This window comes from Lepidochelys olivacea (assembly GCF_965140295.1).
Source record: "Lepidochelys olivacea isolate rLepOli2 genome assembly, chromosome: 16".
NCBI classification, from domain to species: domain Eukaryota; kingdom Metazoa; phylum Chordata; order Testudines; family Cheloniidae; genus Lepidochelys; species Lepidochelys olivacea.
Genome location: NC_140426.1, coordinates 3,556,592 through 3,574,452, shown reverse-complemented (window position 1 = coordinate 3,574,452; position 17,861 = coordinate 3,556,592). Strand labels below are relative to the sequence as shown.

General features: G+C 49.5%; 1 protein-coding gene across 4 annotated transcripts in view; it reads right to left on the bottom strand.

Annotated features, from left to right (window-relative positions):
- NSMF (NMDA receptor synaptonuclear signaling and neuronal migration factor) overlaps positions 1–17,861 on the bottom strand; it is a 90,621-nt gene that overhangs the window by 8,430 nt on the left and 64,330 nt on the right. For all 4 annotated transcript variants that reach the window (XM_084650477.1, XM_084650478.1, XM_084650480.1 and 1 more), the window contains 8 exons: positions 15,323–15,412; positions 12,969–13,090; positions 11,217–11,300; positions 9,689–9,722; positions 9,269–9,339; positions 7,149–7,228; positions 5,881–5,983; positions 4,084–4,159 (listed from right to left, as the gene is read on the bottom strand). In XM_084650477.1, the coding sequence (XP_084506603.1) occupies positions 4,084–4,159; positions 5,881–5,983; positions 7,149–7,228; positions 9,269–9,339; positions 9,689–9,722; positions 11,217–11,300; positions 12,969–13,090; positions 15,323–15,412 (660 nt within the window). The remainder of the gene's footprint in view (positions 1–4,083; positions 4,160–5,880; positions 5,984–7,148; positions 7,229–9,268; positions 9,340–9,688; positions 9,723–11,216; positions 11,301–12,968; positions 13,091–15,322; positions 15,413–17,861) is intronic.

Below are 17,861 nucleotides of genomic sequence, written 5' to 3'. Positions count from 1 at the left end.
GAAGCAGAGACCAAGCAGCCTGCAGCAGCCAAAAAAGATCAATTCTCACTGTTTCATGGATGTGCACAGGAGAGTCTGTCTGAGAGTCTCAAGTAGGGACACTGCTGACAGCTGTCACTCACTCATGGCATCATTTGCCCAATCTGAAACTGCCCATAAAAGGTGTTGCCTTGACAACCCCAAAAATGGGTGATCATATTATTCATACTCAACATTGGAGAGCCCAGACAACAGCAAGGCAGGCTCCCCTCCTAACAGCCTGCCAGTGTGTACCCACCCGCACCCAGAAGGTGAGATACAGCTCTGTTTCCATGTCCCATTCTGTTCTTGGCCTCTCTGTACAGACTGCCAGCAAAGGTGACCATCAGTGGCTGCTGAGAGTCACAGTACAACTCACTCCAGCTCTGTAACTCCAGCTCTGGGAGACACTAGCGAGAATGACAGCAGGGAACTCAACACTGACCTACTGGAAAGTTATGGACCAAAAGAAGGTACAGTCAAACCTGTCAGGCAGTAACAGAGGCCCCTCTCCTTCATGCTTATGAGATCTTCAATCTCCATGGCTGCAGCAAGTTTGGTAAGGCAAAAGTTCACTTTAGCTACCCAGATCTGCCTTTTGCCATAGTGAAAAGTTCAGCAGAATACTTTGGAGGGAAATGTGGACTTGGGTGGTTTCGCTACTGGTGTGAATCCTTTTTGCACCTGGTTGACTGAAGTATTTCCCTAGGACAGTCACTTTACAGAAACCATGCAAGGGAGGTGGCCAGTATAGCTTCACAAAACCCAAATCCCCACAAAGCATAAGAAAAACAAACAAACGTAGATTCTAAAAAGCAAAACAGAGGGAGGGACTTTTCTCTTTTACAGCTGATTAAGATCAGTTTGAAATGTCTGCATGACAGGTAGCCAGGGATTAAAGTGGTTACATTGTGTGTCCTAGATTTATCGAGACGAAAAAATTGCAATGCATTCTCGAGCCCCGCTCTCCTGCAGAGCCAAGAACTGCTCTGCAGGGCACTACGTACAACAACATGTATTGTGTGTAGAAGACACAATCTTTTCTATTGAATTGATATAATTAACTCTCTGCACAAGGCCATGTGCCACTGCATGGTTTTGTTGTGGAACTTAGGCATGCACTTTGAAAATGCAGGGCCCCTCCTATGAGGTGCATAGTGCCTCTGGCAAAATGCTGAGGACCCTCAACTCAAGTCAGTGGGAGTTGAGGATGATCTTGTTAATGTCAAACAGAGTTAGGGTGCTTAGCTTCTTGCAGATTGTAAGCTATTCGAGGCAGGGACTGGACTGTCTTTTTGTTCTGTATTTGTACAGTGCCTAGATTCCTACGGGCTGCAGTAATACAAATAAATAGATCTAAAACACGTGGACACAGTACTACATAGTAAACTATTAGTTACATTAGGGAAGATGGGGATCATTACAAAAATTGTAAGGTGGATAAGGAACTGGCTAAAGGAGAGAAGGCAACAGGATACGCTGAAAGATGAAGTATCCGACTGGAGGGTGGTTAATAGTAGAATTCCTCAAGGATCAGTCTTTGGACCAATCTTATTCAATATTTTTATTAATGACCATGGCACAAAGAGTAGGAGTGTGCTAATAAAATTTGCTGAAGATTGGGAGGCGTTGTCAATACAGAGGAGGATTTTTATACAGGAAGATCTGGATGACCTTGAAGACTGGAGTGGCATTAATGGGATGAAATTCAATAGTACACATTGCAAGGTCATGCACTTAGGGTCTAATAAGAATTTCTGCTACAAGAGGAGGAGAGAGAGCTGGGTGTTGGGTCAATCGCAAGACTACTATGAGCCACCAATGTCATGCAGCTGGACAAAAGGCAAATGCAATCTTTGGATGTATCAGGTGAGGCATACGCAGTAGAGAGAGAAAAGTATTAATGCCATTGTACAAGGCACTGGTAAGACTTTGTTTGGAATACTCTGTACAATTCTGGTCACCCAAGTTCAAGAAAGATGAATGTGAACTGGAACAGGTGCAGAGAAGAACTACTATGATCAGGGGAATGGAGGACCGATCTTATGAGAGGAGACTGGAAGAGCTTGGCTTGTTCAGTCTAGCAAAAGGAAGGCCAAGGGGCATACGATTGCTCTCTCTAAATACATTAGGGGGGTAAATACTAGGGAGGATGAAGAGCTATTTAAACTAAAGGACAGTACTGGCACAAGAACAAATGGATATAAACTGGCCATGAACAAATTCAGTCTGCAAATTAGAAGATGGTTTCTAACCATCAGAGGGAGGTGGTTCTGGAACTGACGCCCAATAGTAGTTGTGGGGGCAAAGAACTTAATTAGTTTTAAGAAAGAGATGGACAAAATTTATGAGTGAAATTGTTTGATGTGGTTTCTTGCGATGGTGGGGGATAGGGCTCAGCAGCCCTGGGACTCACTTCTGGTTTTCAGCCAGCCACCGGCAGGGGTCAGGAAGGGATTTTTTCCACCCTCAGTGCATTTGGATTTATTTTAAACCTTCTTCCGCTGAAGTATCTGGGATGGTGACATCTGGAGATAGGACACTGGACAGGGAGCGCCAGGGCTCTGAGATGACATCAAACATTCTCTCTTTCAGGTGCTTGGCTAGCTGGTTCTTGCTTACATACTCAGGGTCTAACTGATTGCCATATGTGGGGTTGGGAAGGAATTTTCCCCCAGGTCAGATTGGCAGTGACCTTGGGGTTTTCTTTGCCTTCCTCTGCAGCATGTTGGTGCGGGTCACTTGCCATGATTATCTGGGTAGATCTCACTTAATCAGTTCCCTGCCATTGCAGGGACCTCAAGCACTGGTGCACCTCAGTCCCTGCTATTCTCTGCCTGTGGCACAGAAGTCTAGTCTCCTGAGGGCCGTAATATTTGGTCTCACTTTGGTTGATGGGTTGATTGTGCGGGTGCTGGGAGGTGTCAATGGCCTGGGATATCCAGGAGGTCAGATTAGATGATTTGATGGTCCCTTCTGGTCTTAATCACTATGATCCTTGCAATGGCAAACCACAGTGGATAACTTCAGCAAGGCCAACAATGCATCCCTTGTATCTGTGACTGTTTAAACTGTGAAAATCTACCAAACAGAGCAGGTGGCTAGAAGCCACAAACCAGATATCAACCATACAAGGAAAGAAAATGTGTCTACAGCCTCTAAAGTGTCTCAAACTATGGACAAGAAGAGACTATAAAAAGATGGTTTCCACTCAGCTTTCCTGTTAGCATGGGCAGTCTGTTCAGAACTAGTGTTGTTGTTTAGCATCCTCTGGAGGAGAAATACTCACATGCATCATTAAGGAAAAGATTCTACTCCCAGATGTGCATGTGCTTCTCTCCTATTGACCTCAGCGTGCTCTGGTAACTTACCGAATCTCCTAAGCTACCTCTGCCCAGAAGGGTCAGTATTAGTTCCACGTAGAACTGGGCAACATTTTTTGAAAGAAAAGTTTATTTGACAAAAAAAATGCAGTTTCTGTTGACTTGAAACATTTACAAATTTGACACAAAGCATCAGTCAGTCACAAAATAGCTAGAGGAAGAGGTGCCACTTTCCCACCCCTTAAGCCCAGTGGCTAGGGCACTCACCTCCTGTAGGAGCTCAAGGTTCAAGTCCCTGCTTTGGCACAGACCTGAAATGGACTTCTTTTGAGTCACCAAAAATTTGGAAATTTACAGATTCGGTTCAACACAAACTGAATTTTTTTTCAATTGTTTGGAACTGCCATCAAACCAAAACATGAATTATTAGCTCGGCTCTTGTTACAGGCCCTTTTTGTTGATCTGCATTAGCTCTGGAGAGCACTGTCCAGCTACAAACACAATGAAGGGTGCAACTGAAAGGCAAAAAGGGGAGGAAATGTGAAAGGGGAAAAGCCAGACCAGGAGGAATCCACCATACAATCAATGATAAGGTCATTACAAACAGGAGAAGGTTTCAGTGACTTGGCTTTTTGGGGCAGGGCTTCAGGAAGTTGAAGAGTGCTCCTTTGTGAAAGGGGCCCATGGAGGAGGCAGTGATGTTGGAGGAGTGCACACTCAAGTTTATAGCAGAAGAAATTACCTTGAGCTGAAAGTTCCAGTGGCGACTCAAAGACAACCCTATAAGGAGTCATTAGGTTTTTCAGATTCTGAAATAGCTGAAATGAGATGAGATTTAAAAGTTAGTAGCTGAATCAAAAGAGGAACTCCAGGTGCTTCAAATTAAACAACGGATGGGCAGGCACAGGGCAATGGAAAAGGAGAGAACTCAGCACTCTTCAGAATAGTCAAACTCAAACCTTTGGGTCAGCCCCTGTCAGGAGAACAGCTGGCTCCCAGCCTGGTCGCTAGGCAACCCAGCAAGCTCAGCCAGTCTTTGCCAAACGGCCATGCTTCCTGATCGGGCCGGGGAGCCAGCAGCCTGCTACTTGAGCCTTGCCGTGGCCGCAGCACAGTGGCTGCTTAAGGCATGCCATGCTGCAGCTGTGCTGGCTTCCACTTCCTTCTCTAGCCCTCGCTCCAGCCCCGGCTTCCAACCTGATCCTCCCCACTCCAGTCTGTGCCTGGCCTCCTTGCCCTAACCTTTGGCTTGGCTTCTTGACCCTGACTCCAGTGTTACCCTCTGACTGGTAGGGGACTCCTGGATCTGTGCTCACTAACATGCTGAACTGCCACCACAGCCACTAGGCAGGGTCCTGCTCCACCCAGGCCCCAGCGGCTCACAGCTCCTGTGCTGGACAATAGAGCCCACGCACACAACCACTGGAAGAATCCTGCCTATAATGGGCAGCTGAATACGGCTGTGATTTTCAAAGACACCTAAGGGAGTTAGATACCCAGCTCACGTTGACCCTAGCTCCCTCTGAAGATCCCAGGTTAACTCCATCAGCCCTTTTGGTTATTGGTAGGGACAGAAGGTGGGAAAACTCACTAGACAGTAGCACTGCTGAAAAGGATGTGTGGGTTATAGTGGATCACAAACAGAGTCTGAGCCACCAGTGTGATGCAGTTGTGAAAAAGGCTAATATCACGCTGGGTGCATTAGCAGGCGTGTTGTATGTAAGCCATGGGAGGCGACTGTCCCACTCAGCATGGGTGAGGTCTCCGCTGGAGAACTGTGTCCAGTGCGGGGCACCTACCCTATGGGCACGTTTAGTCTTGAGAAAAGAAGACTGAGCGGGGACCTGACAACCGTCTTCACACATGTGAAGGGTTGTTACAAGGAGAAGAATGATGAATTGTTTCCCACATCCACTAAAGGTAGGACAAGAAGTAATGGGCCTAATCTGCAGCAAGGGAGATTTCAGCAAGGTTAGTTATTAGGGAAACTTTCTATCTAGAAGGATGGTTAAGCACTGGAATAGGCTTCCCAGGAAGGTTGTGGAATCCCTGTCACTAGAGGTTTTTAAGAACACATTGGACAGACACCTGTCAGGGATGGGCTAGGTTTATTTGGTCCTGCCTCAGCACAGGGGCTGGAAGTGATGAGGTCTCGAGATCCCTTCCAGCCCAACATTTCTATGATTCTCTGACCTTTGTCTAAGGCTTCAAGGAAGGGGCTTGTGTTCCCATTCTTCACTTTTCCTGAAAGGCTCTCACAGGCCAAACTGAACAGTCCCCACCTGCCTATCTACTATATGGCCCACAGGGTGGCTCATCCTTTCAAAGGCACACACCAGCTGAGCTGCTCTCTCCCTGAGGTGGGATGTACAGCACATGTCTGCAAAGAAGGCAAATCCTTAGAGAAGAGGGGCTGGGGAAAGGGCAACATGCCCCTCAATATTAGAGAGGAAAGCCCTTTAATCAAATCTCCCAACTCTGTGACACACCAGCTGACCTGCCCATAGAGAGCTTCTGGCCATGGCCCAGGGCCGCTTACCTTCTCCCCATTGGGGTTTCCCAGAACATAGCAGCCCATGATGTGAATGACATTTGGCTCAGGGTTGATTTTGCTCATCAATCGGCTCAGCCGCTTCCAGAAGCTGGAAGTAATAGGAGAAAACAAAATTACCATTTAAAATCCACCCCCTCTGCAGTCAGGCACCCTGACAGTGGACACATGCTGTCCAGGGAGACCAAAGTGGGACCACCCTGCGGGAGACACAAGCCTCTCTCCCTGAGCTCATTTACAAGATTTCCCATGGAAATCCCCCCTGCCTTACCTGTTCCATGCCTGTAAGGTGGGTTGAACCTGCCTGCAGCACCATAGGGCACCTGCACTCACATGTGGTGGGTTGCTGATGCTCTACTGGGATGGCACAGTGGTGAGCTCCCAAAGCAGAGCTTGGCCAGTTGATTGTTGTGAATAATACTTGCTGCAAATGTTGGAATTTCCCCCCATAGAATAATTCTTTGAACTCTCACCCTCATCTCTGCCTCTGCCAAGCAGGGCAGCACAGTTGGACTCCTCTCCCCTCAATGCTGGTCCCAAACCTTTTACATTTTACATCTTCATAGTTCCCAGCATTTTTAGATTTGCTTTTCTTTTATCTTTTCCCTTCCGATTTCCTCTTTTCTCCCCTTCTCCCATTCCTGTCAATTGTGCTGCATGATATTACCAGCGTTAACATGTTTAAAAAGACAATGTAGCATTGGTTCATGCTGAGGGCAATAAAGCAGCAGAAAGCAGTTGTAGTGAGTAAAGACCCAGACAGACAATGCCAGTAGACAAAGTGAGAGACTCGAGGAGCTCAAGCTAGCCTGCTTAACAAAGAGAAGGTTAAGGGCTGACTTGGTCACAGCCTAGCTAGCTACGTGGGGAAGTAATATTTGATAATGGACTCTTCAGTCTAGCAGACGAAGGTGTAACAAGATCCAGTGGGTGGAAGCGGAAGCCAGACAAATCCAGACTGGATCTGAGGTGCACATTACAGTAGTGAGGGGAATTAGCCATTGAAACAATGTCCCAAGGGTCATGGTTGATCTCCACCACCGGCAATATTTAATTCAAGCTGGGATGTTTTTCTAAAAGCTCTGCTCCTGTTCAAACAGGAATTAATGCAGGGCAGCTTTCTGGCCCATATTACACAGGAGGTCAGACTAGATTATCACAATGAATCTATTAATAAAACTTTAGCCTGCCCACCTCCATCTACATTAAATAGACCAGAGAAAGGGCACCCAGGGTTGGGAAATAAAGCGACTCACAGGATCATATCTTCCTCCTTCTCCACTTTGGCAAAGGTGGCAACTTTATTCTTCAACAAATATAAGTGGCCAGGACCTCCCTGCATGGAGAAGAGAGAGAGACAGTAGCACACCATGGAGAAGAGAGAGAGATGGTAGCTGCCCTGGCCTCAGAGAAATGGACTGGCTTTTTCCATCTCTAGTGACTAAGCTTCTGCGGTACTGTTTGAGAAGCACTGGAGGGGGCAGAGCAGACACTCTCCAGTCTGTGAGTGACACTAAAGTCATAAAGCAGGTTGACTTTGCTCCAGGCAGATGGATAAACAGCCCTGGCCTCCACTTCTCACCTTAGGTGGGATCTTGGCCTCAGATGTTGGTTAACCGATTGGCAAATATAGTGGTCGGGGCCAGCTGTGTGGCTCACAGATGTGCAGCATTCTCACCATATGGTGATGAGGAATTCAAAGGGCACCTGTATCCGTGTCACAAATAAGTTTTCACTCTGTCCTTACTCAGGAAAAACTCCTATTGACTTCAATGGACATTTTCGTGAGTAACAGCTGAGTGAAAACTCAGCCAAGGCTTCAGGATTTGGCACAGTCTGCCCATCCCCCACCAGGAGCAGCATTGGAGGCAGTCTGCCTCAGCAAGGGACCCCCCGATCTCTCCCTGTAGATGGCCAGTCAGCTGGGAATGGAGCCCTGGCTCAGCCTACATTACACCCCCCTGGAGCACCAGGAATCCCGAGGGGAGCCATTAGAGAGCCATCCTTGTGCTCCCGACAGTGCTCGGGCTACAGCTGTGCCCAGCTCTTCCATGGCCACATGCAATGGGGAAGGCTCCTTATGGCCACTGCTTCCCCACTGTGCACCTGCAGCACAGCTGCACAGAATCCTGCCCTGAATTTGGTGTGAACTTGGTCCCGTTTTCAGCTGCCGTCTCATGTGAGAACCACACTGGGTTTCGGGAGCTCGGCCGTTACATTAGGAGTTGTTGAATCATTTTCAGCTTTTAGGTTGTCCACAAACTTTTAGCTTAGAATATTCCCTCTTTGCTATGCATGTGGAGTGATACAATTAACTTAGGCTTGAATAAAGACTGGGAGTGGATGGGTCATTACACAAAGTAAAACTATTTCCCCATGTTTATTTTTCCCCCTACTGTTCCACACACATTCTTGTCAACTGCTGGAAATGGCCCACCTTGATTATCACTACAAAAGATTTTTTTTCTCTCCTGCTGGTAATAGCTCACCTTACCTGATCACTCTCCTTACAGTGTGTACGGTAACACCCATTGTTTCATGTTCTCTGTGTATATAAAATCTCCCTACTGTATTTTCCACTGAATGCATCCGATGAAGTGAGCTGTAGCTCACGGAAGCTTATGCTCAAATACATTTGTTAGTCTCTAAGGGGCCACAAGTCCTCCTTTTCTTTTTGACTGGTATTGCTACTTTAAGGATCTCTGATGGTGTGGGGTTGGGAAATAATGGGCAAACAGAGTCAAGGAGGCATGGAAAACCATCATTACTCTAACTGTAGAAGACGCGAGGATTGGACATTTATATGGATAGTGAGAAAACCCACAGTTATGTCAGCAAGAATTAAAAACAAAAATCTCAAAAGTTTGGTTGGATTGCCACATTCCTGCTCCAGGGAATGAAGAGACTCAGCAGAAACCTCTCTTTGGGCACATAACTGCTTACGGCAAGTTCTGGTCCTGGCCATTGGCAAGGACTGGAACCCTGGCCTCATCCAGTATAGAAGTTCCTATGTTCCTGTATTAATGCTGCAGGATGCTTTATGAAAGTAATCAATAACTATCAAGCTCCAAATCCCCGCCCCTTTGTCTGTGAGCTTCCTTCTGAAGTCAGATTGCATGGATTTGCTAGAAAGCTGTTGAAAAGTTGCCAAACCCTGCATTTGCTGCACTAAGCCAAATTTCCTTTGCTGCCATCACAGTAAGGTGAGGATGCTCAAAGGTCGACAAATGAGAAATGGGAATTGAATAGATGCGATTGCTTTAATAAAAGCCTGCTGCAGGCTGGCTTTGGAATATTGTTTTCTGGAGTTAATTTGTCTCTGGAGAAAATACTGGCTTTTAACAAAGTGCCAAGGGCCTCAATGCCTTTCACATACCTGACAGAAAATCAACATTTTCCAAATCTTGCAGCCTTTCCGATAAATGTTCAGCTTCTTCTCTATTTCCTCTGCACAAAACAGTGAAGGGAAGATGAGTGAGCCACATAGAAGGTGAAACGCTGGCTCTTCTACGGAGATTTTCACTAGCTCTCATTTGTGTTTATTCTGTAAGGCATCATGGGCCTAACTTTCAGAGGCGCTGAGCACCCACAAGTCCCACTGATTTCAAAATAGGCCCCAGACTTTAGAACTTTGGGAGTCAGGAATCCATGGCTTCTTCCAAAGAACAGAACAGAACACTGGATTACAATGAAATCCCCCATGCACTCAGCCGCTGGAGAGCTACCAGTTACTGCTCACGTGAAACTCGGGGGGGGGGGAGGGGAGGGAGGGACAAAGAAAATAACACTCACGTACCTAGAATATCTTCAAAGGTGGCATGTTCGTGATCCTGGAACCGAACAGAAAGGGTGTTTCAAAACCTAGGGGCTGCTAGATCAGGGGTGGGCACACTTTTTGGCCTGAGGGCCACATCAGGGTGCAAAAGTGTATGGAGGGCCAGGTAGGGAAGGCTGTGCCCCCAAAACAGCCCTGCCCCCTATTTTTCCCCTCCCATTTCCCACCCCCTGTCTGCCCACCTCAGAACCCCCAACCCATCCAACCCCCCTGCTCCTTGTCGCCTAACTGCCCGCTCCCAGGACCCCCCCGACCCAATCCGCCCCCCAGACCTCACCTGCTATCTAACCCCTCTGTCCCCTGACTGCCCCCCCGACTCCTAACCACACCTCCGCCCCCTGAAAGGCCCTCCCGGGACTCCCATACCCTATCCAACCCCTTCTGTTCCCCGTCCCCCGACCGCACCCCCCCAGAACCTCCACCCCATCCAACTGCCCCAAATCCCTGTCACCTGACTGCCCCCCCAGGACCCTCTACCCCTTATCCAACCCCTCCCCCCCCGCCACCACCTCTGCTCCCTTACCATACTGCTCAGAGCAGCAGGAGCTCACAGCCGGAACCAGCCGCACTGTCCGCAGGGTGAGCTTAGGCTGCAGGGGAGGGGGGGACCGCAGGGGAGGGGCCAGGGGTTAGCCTCCCCAGCCAGGAGCTCAAGGGCCAGGCAAGGATGGTCTTGTGGGTTGGATGTGGCCTGTAGGCTGTAGTTTGCCCACCTCTGTGCTAGATACTCATCGTTTAAAGAGATTTCCTCATGCGACAGAACAGTGCTACACTAGGTAAGCACATACTTTGGGATTCAATTAAACCAACTGGTGGTCTCAGTCAACATCACAGGCAACATTGCCCTTATGTTAAGACCCATGTGTGACAATAAACATAACATTTGTAAGTTACAGGAAGTAGATGGACTTCAAAAAGTAAATACTGCACATTGTTTGTGTGTTGAATAGGGAAATGTGTTGGGTGAGCCCAGGACAGAGGTCCACTGCAGAGATACGTGGAGTCCTGAATTGTCTAGGAACGGGTCAAATGCAGCAAAGAACTTTGTAGCCTTCCAACACACAGAGCTCTGCTAATGTGCCTCAGTCCCAACCTGCAACCCTGACTATTCAACTCCTGGTGCCATACAGCACGGACGATGTTCCTCAGTCCCAGCTCGCAGCCTCCTTGTTATTCTCATCCCAGGTCCCTAGACACATGCTTCGGATGATGCCCTTCATCCTGTCCTGCAGTCACCCCACTATTCCAATCCTGGGCTCCCTACAGAGCTCTGCCAATGAACCTGCATCCTGACCTAATATGTCTGCTGCCAAAATTCTGGGCCTCTCTTGATCAGGTATTTGCCAGCTTTACCCAGTTGTGTGATGGTTCTTCTGAGGCATTCTGATGCCATCTAGGGACTAGGATACAATCACTAAACACATTTCCAATTGTGAGCCAACCCAGCATTCCAGTACCCAATGAATATGCAAAGAGCTAGGCTACTCACGTAGAGAATGGGGATGATGGAGGGGTCATCCCTGCGGATAATCGTCGGGATGTACTCAGCTTTGGGGACCTTGGAAGAAATAAGCTAGGAAGGGAAATAAGAAAAAGAAATGGGTCATGAGCAGAGATACAAAGGGACTGTGGGCAAGCACTGTACTCCGGGAGCGATGCTGTCTGCATCCTTTCTCCATAAGAAGTCTTCATAATCCCCCTGGATGCAAATATTTCTTCTTTCAGGTCAGAAATAAGCTGCTAAAAGAGGCTATTTCCATTCTCTCTCTGAACTTCAGAAAGCAAATAGCAGGGACCCTTCGCCCCGCTAGAAAACAGTGGTATGGCCAAAGGCAGCCAAAGACATTATGCAATACAGCTGTGATTACAGCAAGGGCCTTGGCTTAAAGGCACCCTCCTGACATGGTATCAACTAGACCCTCAAGCCAAAATTTATAACTGGTATCCATGGAAAGCTGGGATTCCTCCCCCTGCTGGTAACTAAAGCAAAATCCCTGTTCAGTCGGAATATCCTGGCCATTCCTCTGCTAGGCCTCCTGTAGCTCCTGGGCTCTTTGCCTGATCACTTCATCAGCCATACTAAGAAGCCCTCTCCACTCCTGGCCTGTCCTTTTGCACCCCAGCGGTAGCAAGGGAACAGCTCAGCAAGCCAGCCATCAACAGCACTGAGGGAGGCTAGTCAGCTTCACCAGTGAAATGTTAACTAAGGGAGTGCCTGGAGCATCAGCCCAGGGACAAAGCTCAGTGGGCGCATTTGCAGAAGTCAACAGCAGAGTGGGAGAACATGGCAAACGTACCATGTGCAAGGGGCCTCTTTTGGCCTCAATTGGGCATGAATTCTAAGGACAAGATGCCAGTTTCTGCTTGTTGCTACCAGTGCATCTGTAATTAGATACATTCTTCCAGCCGCATTCACGGTAGATGTCACACCCTGTCATGGCTCCGCTGACACAACTCAAGTCCCTCCTTACCTAGACCCAGACAGTAAGTTAAAGCATCAGGCCCCATATTTCCACTTCCTGTTAAACCGATGGGGAGATGTCTTTCCCTGACACCCCCACCCCTTGGACTAGGAAAATAATCTGCTTTGGTGGGGGGATTCCAGGGAAAGAATAAAATGGAGGAGTCCAAGAAAAGACAACCTCACTTAGTACCACTGTCCTCTGCATCAGCAACCCAACGGCATGCCAGAGCAGTGGCCCATTCAGATGAAGCATCAGCAGTGCCCTAATGGTTCTGCTGCCCAACTAGCCATTTGAGTAGGGGTCAAACCCAGAGTTCTGTACTCCATTTTTGCTCAGTCAACCGTTCTTTGCCTGAGTGGGGGCTAAGGAAGGATGTCAGGATTTGACCCTCCGTAAGGATATCACTAAACCAGACCAGCGAGAACAGAAGTAAAGAGGAGGGAAGGCTGAAGGGCCTAGCCTATAAGAACAGGTTAAAGTGCACAAAGGGCATTGTGGAGCTGCAGTGTACAAGTCAAATGAGGAGGCGAGAGTGTTTCTAACTGCCAGCCCTGCACACTTCCCCTAGGATGTGAGAACCAAGCTGGGTCATTTCCTTTCCATGCCTCATCACAAATGGCATCCTCTCTTACCCCCGAGTAGCCCCAAGAGAGATCTGAAGAGCTGTGAGGCAGAACTGGAGGTTCTGCCTTTCTTCCATGAATACCCTAATCAGCAGCTGTGAAAAGATGAACGAGGTTCATGGGCAAGGGTGAGAACATGGGAACAGCCCTCACCATTAGTTTTGGTGGAATAAAGTCATCTCCATCACACGCCATAGCTTCAAGTTCCTTCTCTGTTTCCCAGTTCAAGTCAAAGTCATCATCCAGAGCACAGCAGTAGTCCTGAAGATCATGGCCTGCCAGACAACAGCAGGACAGAAGCATTACACCAGGCACCAGGCCACAGAGCTTCTTGCATTCTCCACTCCTATCCTCCTGGCAGGGTGACTAACTTGTTCAATGTATCACACACCACCAGACTTACAACCTTCATTCCCAAAGTGACAGGTCACCACAGGGACCATTCCAAAGGGTTCAGTGCTTCACCCCCGACCTCGGGCCATTTAACCTGACCGATAATGACAGGGTCTCCCTGTGCTGCAACTGGGGGCTGCCTGCAGCATGCGCAGGCAGAGCCACGCTGGCCTGAATCTAGCTAGCAGGACTAAACATAGCAGGGAAGCCACGACAGCATGGGCTGCAGCGCAGCCTGGCCCAGCTCGTCTGGGACCCTGGGGAAGGACTCGGGGAACGAGCCCACGCTAGCGTCCATGCTGCTGCAACTTCACCGCTCTAGGTGCCCGAGCTAGCTCAATGGAAGCGAGTGTGGGGCTGTCTGCACATGCTGCAAGCCCACTCCTGACCGCGGTGCTGCCATACCCTGAGAAGGAGCAATAATGCCCAGAGCTCCCTTATTTCAGCGGCAGCTTGAGGGCCGTGCTCCCTGGGCGCTGCATTCAGTCACTCTGGAGTTACTCAGTCAGTGCTAGATTCAGCTCCCACATGCTACCCACATGGAGCTGGAATCCTGCGGTTCACGAAACCACGGAGTTTGAACTGGCATGTCGCAGGCAGGCTGTGGCAACGTGGCACCCCAGGATTCAGAGTTTCTTGGCAGGTCAAAGAAACTCATTGGACTTTTAGGCCCCACCAGACTGTAATGGTGCAGCCCTCTAAAGTCACCCAGCAGCTGTGCCCCGAAACCCCAGCGCTGCTACTAGAATCATAGAATCATAGAATATCAGGGTTGGAAGGGACCCCAGAAGGTCATCTAGTCCAACCCCCTGCTCGAAGCAGGACCAATTCCCAGTTAAATCATCCCAGCCAGGGCTTTGTCAAGCCCTGTCAAGCTTTGTTAAGAATCATCCTTCCATGGAGTGAGGGCTTGACTGGGGCTTGACAGCACAGCAGTGCCGGCCTCGATCTGCTCCCATAAATCACTGCCTCATGTTGTCTGATGCTCCTTGAGGAAAACATACTTCAAAATCAAAATCAAATAATCGCACACGAAAGGCTAAGAATGGTTCCTGAAGCCACCGACTGAGGCAAGAGAGCCAAGCTGCCAGTGCTGGCCTGTGGGAGCCAGAGAGACAGTGACAGGTGCAGAGGAGAACATACCCCTTCTGAAATGCCCCCTTTCCATTAGTATCAGAGATGGCTGGGGAAGGGGTAGAATTCAGATTGCCTTGGAACAATCAAGTCATGTTTTGAACTTGGTCCTTCTAGCACTTTCCCCACCCACCCTCTCCCATGATGCCCTCTGGGTTTGGAGAGTTGGTTTCTTGCTTATTAGTTTAACGATTACACAATATGATCCACCCCTAGAACAGGAAGGCCCAGGCCTACCTGATCATGAGAATAACTCCTCCACCCTGGAATACGTCAGTAATCTATAGGAATCCAAGGGTTTGCAGTGGTTTCACCACATTCTGGACTATTTCTAACATGCTGAGACAAAACAACAGCCCCATTATAAAGGCAGGGAGAGGACACTGGGGATCCCTGGGGACATCTGCACCCAAGCATCTGATCCCCTATGCAGAGCGTTTACACAGTGTGGGCGGGGTTACCTATGTGAATCCTCTGCAGGGCCATGGGAGCCCAGGTCCCTCCAGGAGACCATCTCTGCTGTAAAACTTTAAATCCAGACTGTGCCAGCTGCGGAGCTGTTAACCAAAGACACATCTCAAGGGTCACCTCTCCTGTGCTCCGAGTTCCTGCCAGCCTGGGATAGGTAGGCACTAAGTGCGGGGCCCGCATGTGCCCCAGCCTGCCTCACTGCAATCGACTGACCCCTGGAGTGCTGACTTGTGTGAACATGGCAGTGCAGTGCCGTGGTTGGCCCTCATGGAACACGGGAAGTGGCGACAAGTCTATGGGCCACACTTTGCTGGGCACTCATTCTGCAACCAAAGAGCATCAGAGTAAGGCGACGTGTGCATATGTGGAGCGTTAACTATTTCGCTCTAATGAAAGGAAGCAATCACAGGGGGCAAGAACGATGGACAGTTCACTCCTAGGAGATTCCAGTCCATGCCTTGGTTGGCAGCTCTGGCCATGGGAAGAAGCTCAAAGGTCTCAGAACTCACTTTCTCGAGAGTCATGGAAGGAATCAGCTTTGATGGGAGTTGGGTCACTCCAAGACCTGCTGAAGCTTCTCTCTCGCCGCTCACCAAATGCTAGGATAAAACGAAACCAGGACATTAACAGACTCCAAAGCCACCGCTGCTCTGCCAGCAAAACAAAACACCCAGCAGGGTTCCATCAAAGCTAAAGATCACAAACACCCTTGCTTATTTGTTCTTCCATGTGACAAACAAGTGCCCAGCTTATGGATGATGGCATGCAGAGGTGTTAATTTCTGCACACAAGTGCGTGCTGGTGAGTGAGACATAGAAGAGGAATTTGGTAATCTGCCCCTAAATGTTATTGCCCAAACTTGAATTTATTAATTATAGTTCCAACATCTCCAGGCACATGCACTATAGAGTATGAGAAGATCCTTGTTATGTGTTGGGGTGTTTCCCAAGATGTGGGGGGCACACCTTTGGGAGAGATGTAAAGGACTAGCTGGGAGGTAGAGGGACACATATAAGCTTTGCAATTGTTCTGCAGCCTCAGCTTTCATTTTTAAAACATATCCCTTGAAAACATGACCTGAGTGTCATCCGCAATGTTGTTTGCCTGAGTCTGCAGAGAGCCTGAAACAACAGCTCTGAGATGAGGTGTTCCCAATGCATTTCAAAGGGCGCTAACACTGTTCATTATTACACTACTTGTCAAAGGAAGCGTCTAGACGGCTATTGGGGCGTGACTGCAGTTTGACATGACACACTCAGACTACTTTAATCTGGCTAGTTCAGGGGCCGAAGCGGAGGAGCACGGGCTGGACCCTGGGTAATCTCCCGGAGGCTTAGGCAGTCTCATACAGCCCACGCCAACATGCATGTTGCTGTAGCTTCACTCTTCCGGTAACCGAGCCAGGTTAAAGCTAGCTCAAGTATGTCAGCTCATGCGGCAACTACTCACCAGGATGGCATGTGACATGCCCTCAGTGTGGACAAAAGGAGGGGAAGGGTCATATTGGGAAGACAGCGCCCCCCGGAGTGGTGGGTCATTCTCGGCAGGCCTTGGCCAGCAGCACAACAGCACCAAGAGGGAGCACAACTGGTATCACCTGCCTGAAGGGGAGCTCAGCTCTTGAGAGCTTAGTAAATCCTGGATGACTGTGTGCTGCGCACTCGATTCTTGCCCCAAAGGCAATGGCCTCCCTGGAGAAGCCCCCAGGAGAAAACTGGAGCAGGCCATCATGGGTGGCACACACATGCTGGGCTGAGAGCTGAGCTGCCCTTGCTGATAGGGCTTGTGGGCCGGGAGTAAACGGTTCACTGGCAAGAGAAAAATGTGGCAGTGTGACTGCAAAGGGCACCACTTCCCCAAGGATCGTCCAACGCTCCCCTCTGCTGCTGACTAGCTCACCAGCCCCTAAGACCAGCCATCTTTCATGGGGTTCCCCTCTTTTGCCTCCACCTCCTCCCTTCCACACATGGCCCATTTGGTCATGCTCCTCACATCTCTTTTCCTTCTGCATCCCTACCCATCTCACACCTCCCCATGAGGGGTTCTCCCTCTGGGTCCTGGTCTTGGAGGCAGCGAAAGAAGCAGGTGATTCGCGGAACCTGGGCTCAGCAGTGGCAACAGCTGGGAGGGTTGGTAGGAAAGCAGCCTTCTCTGTGGGGCAAGTGCTACTGGGCTCAGTGGTAGGGGAGAGGAGAGAGAAGGTACCATAGGGCTCAGCGCCGGCAGAAGGGATGGGGGAAGAAAGCTGGAAAGCAACTCCCTCTGAGTCTGGGGTGCGGGCGTTCGTGGGCCCCCACCACCATGGTGCGTATAAATGGCCACTACTAGGAAAAAGGAGGGTGAAAGAAGGGGCCAGGGGTCTGTGCCCAACATCTGAGCTGCAACTCAGATTGCCTTGATAAGTGCAGAGGGAACTGCTGGCCGCAGGACAGGGTTCCAGCCCATACGTTTGCCACCCCATCTGATGGCTGTCTTGTCACCAAGCCCTTCCCGTCACCCTCCAGGCCCCCTGGATGTAACTCTCTTTATTTAAGCACAAACTATCACACTCCCCAGCTGCCAGAGCCCACTAGTCACACTACAGTGGCAGAGCTGGATTTTCCTCTTAGCTTAAATTCGGGCAGGCAGGAGGTGAGGGCGTCAGGTGGGGAGCGGGGAGCGGGATGGGAGGAGAGAGGTGGAAAAGGGACAGCTCAGCCCTGTGAAAACACAAAGCCTCCTGGGTTTGTAGCTGTGCCCCATGAAGCAGTGAGAAGCCTGGCAGCCCTCATTACCTGCAGCATGTCTCTCAGAGTGACTTAATTAGGGAGTCTAACCCTGCAGTGCAGTGCAGCCCTCTTACGTACCCATCTCTAGCATTAGCGCGTACAGGAGACATATGCACCTGTGTCCCACACAGAGCTGCGGACCCCTTCCTGACTGCCCCTGCACGGCCCTAACAACAACATGGACTCTGCACGCTGGGGCTCCTACCCAGGCAGGGGAAGGGGCCTATGTCACGTCACGCTGCCTGCTATGCTATGCAAACACAGTTAAAGGCCAGTGTCA